We start from the raw sequence: 12,300 nt of genomic DNA, 5'->3' as shown, positions 1-12,300 counted from the left end.
AAAAGAATGTCACTGTGGAACCTCTACATCTTTGCTTTTGATTAAATTGCTTTAATACACTCTTGGGCCCTGTCAGTCAATGGAATGTAGAATCGTCATCACTCGCCCCTTGTGCCAGACGCACATGGTGGATGTAATCTACAAAACGGAAACATAGCTCATCTTGTCTCACAGTGAAAATTAGCCACTGTGATTAAGAATTATCACCTCTCAGTGTCGCAGCAAGCAGCAGACAAATTACAGGCATTATTGAGAAGGGTGAACGGGCAACCTGATGGTGCTGAGGCGACACCAATGAAGAGCGTCCTTCTCCTCAGACCAGAACGGCTGCCTCGATGTCGGTGAAACCCGTCATTTGTGTCATCACCCTTGGTGGCTAACTTCATCCTCAAGGGATTTGACTGAAGTTATATTAGCGTATTTTTCGGACTATAAGTCACAGTTTTTTCATAGTTTGGCTGGGGGTGCGACTTATACTCAGGAGCGACTTATGTGTGAAATTATTAACACATTATGATATCATTTCACATGTTATTTTGGTGTTTTGGAGTGACACTGATGGTTTGGTAAACTTGTTAGCATGTTCTTTATGCTATAGTTATCTGAATAACTCTTAATAGTAAAGATGTCCCGATCGATATCCCGATCGATCGGGTCCGATCACGTCATTTTCAAAGTATCGGAATCGACAAAAAAAAATATCGGACATGCCTTTTATATATATATATATATACCTGTATATATATATATATATATATATTTTTTTTTTTTTTTTTTTTTTTAATCGTTTTCTAATTGTATATAATGTTACAGCCAAAATGTCTTACACTCGTCCAGAGTAGTTTTGGCTTAAAGTAGGGCTATCAAATTTATGGCATTAACGGCGGTAATCTTTTTTTTTTTTTTTTTTTTAATTAATCACGTTAGATAATTAACGCATACACTGCACGACACACTCACGCGTTGTCGCATTCAATTTATTAGGGCGCCGTTTTACCAATATATAGAACTAAACGCAACGTGTAATGAGTAGAAAGAATTTTGACAGCCTTTGGAACCTTTTTTCATTTGGCTAAAGCCTTACATTCCCTCTCTCATCAATTAAAATTAACGTGGGAGGCAATGTGGGGAAGAAAGGTAGTAGTTAATCATTTTCTTAACACCCTATGTTCTTTCCCAACGCAGAGAAAATATATCAATTGGTGCCCCTACGCACAGTCATGGTTGCACTTCCCATCATGCATTTGGGTTGAATGGCTGCAGTATCATTTACTGAAAGCTCAACGAATACACTAGATGGCAATATTTAGTCACAATATACCAAATCACATTTATCCTTTAAGAATTACAAGTCTTTCTATCCGTGGATCCCTCTCACAGAAATAATGTTAATAATGTTAATGCCATCTTGAGGATTTATTGTCATAATAAACAAATACAGTACTTATGTACTGTATGTTGAGTCTATATATTCGTCCGAGTTTTATTCATTTTTTTCTTAATGCATTGCCAAAATGTATATGATCGGGAATGATTGGAATTGAATCGGGAGCAAAAAAAAAAAAAGCAATCGGATCGGGAAATATCAGGATCGGCAGATACTCAAACTAAAACGATCGGGATCGGATCGGGAGCAAAAAAACATGATCGGAACAACCCTACTTAATAGCTATGGCCACGTTTGCGTTCTGCCTTTGGTAATGTGTGTTCAATTATATTATTGACTTTTTTATATTGAAATGCATGCTTTTAGTTTGTGGCGCTTTCACGCCCAAGTGGGGGCGCACTCACACTTGTTTACCCGAAGAAGAGCGCTCACATGCCAGAAGAAGAGGGACAGCTACGCAGCTCTGAGCGAGTGGGAGAGTTAGCGAGAGAGAAACACGGGTGTGAACCTACGTTGATTGTTCATGCTTGTAAAATATATCTACAGAGGCAACGCCTATGTGTATCCTCTTTTCTGTTGTTGTGTGTGTTTTCCACCCGCAATCGGACAGACGGACACTTCGAACCAGTTGTGTGGTTGTTTGAACCATGTGCTAATGCTAGCGAACGCATGCTAACCGTTTGTGTCATTGCTGTAATAGCACCTAATTATTATTTATTTACGTTGATGCGAACCTGTTTGGTATCGAGGACGAAATTGATTCAGCAAATCATACAGACGTCCAGCATCGTCATTTGAGAGTTTAGCTCGCTGAATAGCCAGGACTGAGCCGTAGCGTCCTGGACAGTATATTCACATTTCGTTGTTCATGCATCATGTAACATCATGCTGTACACTTATTCAGCATATTGTTCGCTATTGTATTTTTATATTAAATTGCCTTTCAAGATGACATATCTGTTCTATGTGTTGGATATTATCAAGTAAATTTCCCCCAAAAATGCGACTTATACTCCGGTGCGACTTATGTATGTTTTCTTCCTCTTCTTTGGGCATTTTATGGCTGGTGCGACTTATACTCAGGAGCGACTTATGTTTGAAATTATTAACACATGATAATATCATTTCCCCAGCTTATTTTGGTGTTTTGGAGTGACACTGATGGTTTGGTAAACTTGTTAGCATGTTCTTTATGCTATAGTTATCTGAATAACTCTTAATAGCTACGGTCACGTTCGCGTTCTGCCCTTGGCAATGTGTGTTCAATTGTATTATTGACTTTTTTATATTGAAATGCATGCTTTTAGTTTGTGGCGCTTTCTTGCCCACGTGGGGGCGCACTCGCATTTGTTTACACAAAAAGGAGCGCTCACACGCCAGAAGAAGACCGACAGCTACGCAGCTTCTCTGAGCGAGTGAGAGACACGGCTGCGAACCTACATTCATTGTTTATGCTTATAAAATATCTCTACAGAGGCAACGCCTGTGTGTATCATCTTTTCTGTTGTTGTTGTGTGTTTTCCACCTGCGATCGGACACTTAGAGCCAGTTGTGTGGTTGTTTGAAGTGCTAATGCTAGCAAACGCATGCTAACCGTTTGTGTTATTGCTGTAATAGCACCTAATTATCATTTATTTACGTTGATGCGAACTTGTTTGGTATCGAAATTGATTGAACAAATTATACGGACGTCCAGCCTCGTCATTTGGGAGTTTAGCTCGCTGTATAGCCAGGACCGAGTCGTAGCGTCCTGGTGAGGACAGTATATTCGCATTTCGTTGTTCATGCATCATCATACTGTACACTTATTCAGCATGTTGTTCTCTAATATATTTTTATATTAAATTGCCTTTCAAGATGACATATCTGTTCTATGTTTTGGATTTAATCAAGTAAATTTCCCCCAGAAATGTGACTTATACTCCGGTGCGACTTATATGTTTTTTTTCCTCTTCGTTGGGCATTTTATGGCTGGTGCGACCTGTAGTCTGAAAAATACGGTAATTAATGTTTTGATATATTGACTCTGATCAACCAGCAATGGCAATAAAAGTGAAATATGCAGTTGTTTTGCTGTTAAGATATTGTCTTCATAGTGGTTTTATTCATTTTAAAAACAAAAACAAAAAATTTTAGAGCTTACTGCTGTTGTAGTTATATTATGTATAATCATTATTTTCAGTGATTTGATGTTGATGTAATGTTAAAAAAAAAAATCTCATGAAATTGATAAATGAACCTTAAAAACATCCCTTTTACCTTCATAGAAAACTCTTAAATGGTGAGGAGGAGGAGGAAAAGAGGTTCTTTTTTTTTTTTTTTTTGTAATTCGTTGTTTCTTGAATTTTATGGTCTTTCTTCTTTTTGTGTAAGGACCAGCCCTCAAAACATTTTTTGGCCTCATAGTGGCTTATTGAACAGTCATGCTCAATAAATCTGTGAAAAGCTTCCTTTAAAAGCTTTTGATGAATGCGTAGGGTGACATTGACTCAAGAAAATACTGTTGCACATCGTATGTTCTTTTTTTAACTGTATGAAAACGGACACAAATTCATTGAAAGAAATGGTCAAATTATGAATCACACAAAATATGTGGTTCCACTGTTTTGCAATTCCTAAATGGTCAATGAAATGTAATGGTACATTTGTATGAATCAGCTGAGGATATTTTTTTATTTAATTTTCTACATACCAAATCACTGCGATTTTTATGTTCAACTATTTTGTAGCTTTTTTGGGGGGAAAATGCTTCTCTAATGGCACTAAGTTATTGGCTGCTGGGTCATATAAATATAGCTGTGACCTTCGAAAAGTATCTTTTTACCTCACACAAGGATCAGAGCTTTGAGTATTTTACAGTGTATCACAAAAGTGAGTACACCTCTCGCATTTCTGCAGATAAATAAATATCTTTTCATGGGACAACACTGACAAAATGACACTTTGACACAATGAAAAGTAGTCTGTGTGCAGCTTATGTAATAGAGTTAATGTATTTTCCCCTCAAAATAACTCAAGATATAGACATCAATATCTAAACCCCTGGCAAGAAAAGTGAGTACACCCCTTAGAAACTACGTACATCCCTAAATTTCCAAATTGAGTACTGCTTGTCATTTTTCCCTCCAAAATGTCACGTGACTTGTTACAGGAGTGCTGTCAGCATTGCTGCAGAGATTGAAGAGGTTGGGGGGTCTGCCTGTTCGTGCTCAGACCATACGCCGCACTCTACACCAAACTGGTGTGCATGGCTTTCACCCCAGGAGTTGTAATAGGAACAGACATTCTAAACTCAGCTCTCGCACCCGATGCTTTTATTGAATGTGAAATTACCAAACAACAACTTGTTAGTGAATGGATCGGTGTTTTTTTTTTTAGCACTTTGAGTTTTTGGGGGGGTGCGGTTGGGGGGGTATTGCCAGCTCTGTGTCTCATGGTCACCTGACTGCAGTGTTTATGGGTGTAAACATTCACTGCACAGCCACTGATCACATTCACCAACAGTTCATAAACGATACAGCATTTTGGCCCTCAGGGATATGATAGGAGACACCACGGCAATTTTCTCAACTTATTTTCCCTCTTTATTTTCATCTGAAAATGGCTTTCGTGTGTATTCCAAATCTCTTACATACATTTTACATTACATTATACATTTTTCATAACAGCATTTGCAATATAATTAGGATTACTTGTTTGCCTTCCTTTCTACTGCACACGAAGCACTCGGGACATGACGAACGACCACCTGGGCCACCTGGGCGGTCCCATTGTGCACGTTGCTTATCGCACTGGTTCCAGTCGCCAGCGTGCAGACAGGCTCATATTGCTCACATTGTTTGAGTTTGCAGAAGGGGGAGGAGGTTCAAAGGGAGATGGATGGGGAAATGAGAGCCTCTTCTCCTGATTTGAAACTAAGCATCCTGCCATTCATGGATACTGTGTAGGTATAGTCATGCATCAAAGGGTGTTTTCAGTATCAGCTTCATGTTGCCTGGCAAGACTGATAAATAATATAATAAAAATAAGTTTTGCAAGTTAATTTCTCAGCAGCTCTCTCACTTTGCAGCAATGTGGCTTCCTACCACAGTCCAAAAGCATTCATCTACCCATTAATGCTCAAAATTGAAAAGTCTCATCTTTAAGCTTCTCACTTGACAGCTTTATTTCACAGCATCTCTGGACCTGCTGCTGCACTTTGTTTTCAGTGATGCTTTCATCCTGTTGCTCCCGACCCCTACCAATAACCCAAGATTCAACTTTTCAATCTTTTCTTCTCATCGAAGGGAGGGCGCCTGTAAGTTGCACACCAACCATGACCTGGTGGTATCTGCTTTAGAAAGTGAAACTGACAAAGATGGAAAGAATAACCTGATTTTCTTCCTGCACGTTGATCACCGTGGGTCATAGGAACAAACTGCACACTTTATTCAGCACGCATTTAAAAAATAGCTCAGCAGTGTGTTGCTGACAGCGTGACAAGTTTGAAAGTACACCTCAGCTTAATATCACTCATTAAATTACTAAAGTAGTGAAGCCAAAATGAATGACATTTCGGCTTCAAAATTATTGAAAAATAATCTTTCACTTTTCTGATTTTCTCCTCAGTATTCATCGATAATCGGATATTATTTTATCAAAGGCTGGATTAGCTGAGTTGACAGCTGAATGGTCAAATTTTTATCGGATGACTACATAGAATATTTGGCATAATCACAGTAACGGTTGAAAATCCGTAATAACTTTCTAGGAGTAGAAGTTAGCGGTTGATGCTGACCGAGAGGAAAAACCCACTTATGTAATTATGTAAAAGGGGGGAAATAAATCTTGTTCTGATTGTATGCATAACAGTGTTGCATGAGGTAACATGACATATTCAATCAAGGCTATTTTATAAAAATGAAAAATATCAGGCAGTACATACATTTTACATTACATTGTACAAACATTAGATTCACTGTTTTCTTCCTCAAGTATGATAAAAAGGTTTACAGTAACGGTCTCATGGATGTTGTGGGACACACATTGCAGGGAAAATAATTAATATGTGAAATATGTTATGAAAGGCAACCTCAGACTTAGGCTCTATGAAGCCACAATTGTTCTCTTTTACTAAAATATGTTATTTGAAACACATATTTCCACTGATTAAAAAATCTATAATATTTAGTCCATGTTTTGACCTACGGAGGGCGCCATGTTTTACGCACGCAATGCACGTTGAGGGTGATGACGCGGTTGGGCTGGACTGGAAGAATAGCTGCGCTAGCTGGCAAGCGAAACTAGTTGGTCAGGTTGTTATGTTACAGAGCTGTGGAATGCGGTCCCAAAGTCATACCTGAATCCAATTCTAGCTCATAAGCAGTGTCTTTAAATCGATCCTAGGCGGCTTGCCGAGATATTGACTTGCTGCCATTTGATAGTTTGTATTCTCGACCCCTTCGTTGCGAGTTGCAGCTTTGCCTTGGTTTTTTCCGTTCGTCTGTCTGTCACTGTGGTTTTCCCTCTTTTATTTTTTTTTAACAGTACAATCCCTATGTTATTCTGTAGTCTGCTTGCTTCCGCATTCGCGGACCGTAACACCTTCAGGTTTTACAGCACAGAGACAGACAATTTATGTGCGTTGCTATTGCTTTATAATGAAAATCATGATTCTGACATCATGCGAAAGTACAGTCCTGTGATCTACGTGCTCGTCTGTAACACTCGAAAAGCAGGTTCCAATCCCACTGGAGGCCTTCGTTTAATTGTTTTTCCTGCTCGTTTTGTGAAATATCGACAGTGTTATTCTGCTCATCATTTTTCCGCCGGGTTCAAATTGGAAGGGCAGAACCGATGGCATGTTTATGTCGCTAAAGAGCGACACTGTGGGAGCACGGCAGTGCCACCCAGTGATGTCACTGCCCAGAGTGCATTGCGTCATCAATAACAATGGCGGCCTACTAGTTCAACTAATTTTACAAATTTTATTAAAACAATAACATTAAGAAAAACAAAAATCCAATTTGAGATTCCTTTCCGTACACACATACAGACATTCAGGCAGTTTTTTTCCAGGTTTGGACCCTTCCCGACCAATGACTAATTGAGTCCAAATAATGACAACATTTTTTTAAATTGACAATAAGTTTATTTGTAAGGAAACTTAAAGAGGAAAAAACATTCCTGATTAATGTGCATTGATTTTGTTACATGATCAAGAATGAGCGACTCTGCCATTTAGAGGTTGTGACAATGTCTGCGGGATGTTCGGTTGTGCCGCCCCTCCTCAACCTCCATTGGGACGTTGCTGTTTAACACAGAGAGTGGCTGAAAGTTAATTGGCTCTTTGAGCTGCTGTATATTGTGCTGTCAGTACGATGGCCTCCCCTCATTGCCCCGTCGCGTTCAGTCGAAGTGTATTAATGCACTGTGTGGCCCATTGATTCCTAATTCCTCACAATGTCTGCATTGGGAATAAATATTGCCGGCAATGTCGTCTTACGGCTTATTGTAATCAACAGGGCTATTGATCGTCTGCCTGAGCTTCCTTTGCGTAATGTATTTTAAATCTACTCTCAGTAATAGGGGCACATTTTGGCAAAGAAAAAGAATACAGAACTGTGAGGCTCCGAATAGAAATTGTTGGACAAGCCAGCCGCAAATGGTGAAATACATCGTATAGGTGGTCCCTGTCAGTGTATCTGTCTTGGCAAAGCCTGTCAAATGATGGATGAGGGTTCATCTAGCGGCAGGCCAGCCGTCGATCGATTTTATCCTCGCATTTGTCTGGGGAGGAGTCAGCACGAGCTTGCTTCCCACGTCGGGCATCTCAACACAATAAGGCTTGACATGTGCGCACACCAATCCCATCTCTTCCCCATCAGTGATGAGTCTCCTGTGCCAACAGAGGCATAGTTGACTATTGTCTGAAGAGCACAATGAGTGTCTCAGTCCTCCCTCTTCGCCAAGGTGTTTTTATTGATCCTCCTGTAAAGTGGCGTCAACTTGTTTAACATCTTAGCTGAAACATTTCAATTGGCCAAGCCGATATCGCTTGGCTGCGTTCAACCATGAACACATGGATAAGTATGTATCAGGCATGCGCGCATCTACCCATCTGCAATAATGCGTGGGGTTGTTCTTTCTGAAAAGGGCTCTTTGTGTTCCCCTCCAGCCCATTGAGCAACAAATGGAGGCTGCAAATCTGAGACGCTTCTGTCCATCCAATCTTTCTTGTTTCTGGTTTAAACAATATTTGTTTTGTGACATCTTCCATTGTAAGGGCACTGGTTGTTTTTGCTGAGGTATTTTGAAAACCAGTGTCGGGCACGTTACTTTAAAAAAGTAATTAGTTACTCACTTTTTCTTCCAAAAAGTAACTGAGTTAGTAACTGAATTACTCTATAGTAAAAGTAACTAGTTACCAGGGAAAGTAATTATTTCCGTTACTTTAAAAAGAAGTTGTTGTATGTCAAAGACTTTGAAATTTTCTGAGCAGTATTCGAGTCAGTTGAAGAGAGAACAGACAGGTAGTTGTGTTATAGAACCTTGTAATATTTATTGCACCTCACCAGCAACAGATTTATCCTACACTTGAAGTGCAACAAAAATAAACAGTAAACAATATAATAAAATAACAATCAAAAAGTGAGTTTAATCAATTAAATCTAACTCTCACAACCTGAGACAACTGGTCAAGTAGACATAGCCTACTGTACTTCAAGTATTTTGACTTGAAATAGTGTTTCCTCTGAATGCTCTGCCATCATATCCCTCTGCATCTGTTTTGCGTGTGTGTGTTTGCCGCATGCGCTGTTCCGGTTTGTGTGTGAAAACACCGGCTCTGATTGGCTTACCATGACACATGACTAACCCTCAGCCAATCACAATCACTTCCATCGCATCTATCCAGGTGGTGCATTCAGGTAGCCTCGTCCCCCTACTCCTCCCGTCACCCTCAAAGCGTCTGCTGTCCTCAAGATGGAAGCAGCATTCTTGCTAGCTGACAGTGGGGGATGGGTACGATGCTAGCATTCAGGTGTAGCAAACACAGAAACGTTAGCGAGCTTTGGAAAGCATTGTCTAATTGAATGAGCAGGGTCAAACAGCCTGGAGTCATAAGAAGTACGTGCTGTAATATTCTGATACAGAATTATCCGAGGCACCCTAAAGTGCACATGGCGCCAATATAAATATGTATGTTATGTAACGGCGTTATTTATAACACCGTTATTCCCAACACTGAAAACTAATAACAGAAAAACTCCTTGAATGGAGTGAATCTCAACATCCAACTACAAGTATGTTTAGAAATAGCAACTGTAAAGTCAATGAGATATAACAGCAAGAGTTTCCCTTTACGCATGTTGTTACATGATACATTTTTTATTTTTCGCTCCCGTCAGGGAATGATGTATCTGGAAGAAAGGCGACTGGTCCACAGGGACTTGGCTGCCCGCAACGTCCTGGTTAAATCACCCAATCACATCAAGATCACAGACTTCGGCCTAGCACGGCTGCTGGACGCTGACGAGAAGGAGTACAACGCAGACGGGGGCAAGGTCAGTGTAAGTCTGTTGCACTTGCCCTTATCTGCACATTTCTACACATAGGTCACATACAAAATGTTTAACAAACATATTTCACTGGAAGTAGTAAAAACTTAGGTCATTGTTCATGACTGAGGAAACTAAAGCCTTGCAGAAAGAAACATTGGAGGGCATTTAAAGTATAATAACTAGATACAAAAAAAATCAATTCCTGAAATAATCATGTATGTCATGATTTATTCTATTTACGAGTTACAGAATGTAGAAAAGCTTGAATCTTTTGGTTTTGAAGTCTTGAGGTTTTGAATTGATGCACCTGATCAGAAAATATTCAGGAGATGCTTTAAAAATTACCTCCGTTGAACTATTAAGATGCCAGATCATTGGCGCATTGATTTCACAGATAACAAATGTGTTAAACATTTGGCATGACATTTTGCATTAGGCATTTGATACAAAATGAAATGTGGCAACTGGCAATTGTGTATTCAAGTGTAATTGCATGTTGTATTGGTTAGGTCTTATTTTTTGGCTCACACAGCTTATTGTAAAATCACCGTCTGTTCAAATTATGTACAACAAATAACCAATACCATTTTCATTTAGCACCTTAAAAAGCGCACGCACTTAGCTCCTTAAAAAGCGCACGCACGATTGACAATTTCTGGAACAGGCTGGAGAAAAATCGCTCACTGCACTTGAGTGATATTGAGAAAAACGGCGCTGCCTGAAAACATAGTCAATATGTCAATAGCTCACAAACGACCGCTCAAAAGATGGGGCTGATGTTTCTGGATCAGAAGCGATCAACTTCAATTCAGGTGTAATTCACAAAATATACTATTTCCCTTTTTCCCCCATCAAATCTCTCTTTCCCTCCTCAGATGCCTGTTAAATGGATGGCTCTTGAGTGCATCCACTACAGGAAGTTCACTCATCAGAGCGATGTGTGGAGTTATGGTGAGTGTAAGGAAGCTAAAGGGATTATTCACCTGTATGCACGATGGTTTTCCATACGCTTACACCCGTGGGTGAAATAACCCTGAAATCCTGTGTTGGCTTTTTATTGTTTGTTTTTGCATTTTCACTGCCAATGTTGGTGAGCATTTTCTTGCCCTTGCATCCATTAGGAGTGACCATCTGGGAGCTAATGACGTTTGGAGGAAAACCGTATGACGGCATCTCAACGCGGGAGATCCCAGACATATTGGAAAAAGGAGAACGTCTTCCCCAGCCGCCCATTTGCACTATCGATGTCTACATGGTCATGGTCAAATGTAAGAAGCAAAAAAACGAAAATAAAAAGCATTTACAATCTTATGGAACATTCTAAAATGAAAAGACAAGACAGTCACAGTTTAGACTAAATCGAGTATATTTACAGTGAGGCAAATAAGTATTTGGTCAACCACTTATTGTGCAAGTTCTCCTACTTGAAAAGATTAGCGAGGCCTGTAATTGTCAACATGGGTAAAGCTCAACCATGAGAGACAGAATGTGGGAAAAAAACAGAAAATCACATTGTTTGATTTTTAAAGAATTTATTTCCAAATTAGAGTGGAAAATAAGTATTTGGTCACCTACAAACAAGCAAGATTTCTGGCTGTCAAAGAGGTCTAATTTCTTCTAACGAGGTCTAACGAGGCTCCACGTGTTACCTGTATTAATGGCACTTGTTTTAACTCATTATCGGTATAAAAGACCCCTGTCCACAAACTCAGTCAGTCACACTCCAAACTCCACTATGGCCAAGACCAAAGAGCTGTCGAAGACCTGCACCAGGCTGGGTTCACATTCTGTCTCTCATGGTTGAGGTTTACCCATGTTGACAATTACAGGCCTCTCTAATATTTTCAAGTGGGAGAACTTGCACAATTAGTTGTTGACCAAATTCTTAATTGCCCCACTCTAGTCTGTTTCTTGACAACTGTCAAAGGAACCGGTGAACAAAGTGCCAATTTAGTGAAGGGTTCTAATTTATTTAGTGAGAATCTACTCCTGGCTACTTTTTTAGTAGTCAGGAGTAGTAGGAGTAGTAGATTATCATCTGGATAACATTTATAAAATAATAAATGAATGATTTTACACTCTACGAACTGAAACATTTACTCACTTTATCATGTGTTAACGCCTCAGACCTCACTCCGGTGATTTGGACTGCTTGTTCAACTTCAATTTTTGTGTATGTTGGACTTATGTCAATGTTGGATGGAGGTCAGGTTGATGTGAAATGGGAACGGGATGAGAAAAGTCAGAAGATTCAATAATGTTGGTCAGATTCAAGGTTTTCCATTCCATGCTATTCTATATTATTTTCAGTTTGCAGTACAAACTTCAATACTTATTTTATCAGAACCATTCATTGCTTCTTTTGGACCAAAT

General features: G+C 39.5%; 1 protein-coding gene across 7 annotated transcripts in view; it reads left to right on the top strand.

The window, feature by feature from the left end:
- Nucleotides 1-12,300, top strand: part of LOC130930964 (receptor tyrosine-protein kinase erbB-4-like) — a 428,601-nt gene that overhangs the window by 317,549 nt on the left and 98,752 nt on the right. For 6 of the 7 annotated variants that reach the window (XM_057859366.1, XM_057859391.1, XM_057859374.1 and 3 more), the window contains exons 21-23: nt 9,775-9,936; nt 10,803-10,878; nt 11,049-11,195. In XM_057859366.1, coding sequence (XP_057715349.1) covers nt 9,775-9,936; nt 10,803-10,878; nt 11,049-11,195 — 385 coding nt within the window. The remainder of the gene's footprint in view (nt 1-9,774; nt 9,937-10,802; nt 10,879-11,048; nt 11,196-12,300) is intronic. The other variant, XM_057859357.1, reaches the window with a different exon arrangement.

This window comes from Corythoichthys intestinalis, chromosome 2 (genome assembly GCF_030265065.1).
Source record: "Corythoichthys intestinalis isolate RoL2023-P3 chromosome 2, ASM3026506v1, whole genome shotgun sequence".
Classification (NCBI taxonomy): domain Eukaryota; kingdom Metazoa; phylum Chordata; class Actinopteri; order Syngnathiformes; family Syngnathidae; genus Corythoichthys; species Corythoichthys intestinalis.
This window is presented reverse-complemented; position numbering and strand designations above follow the sequence as displayed.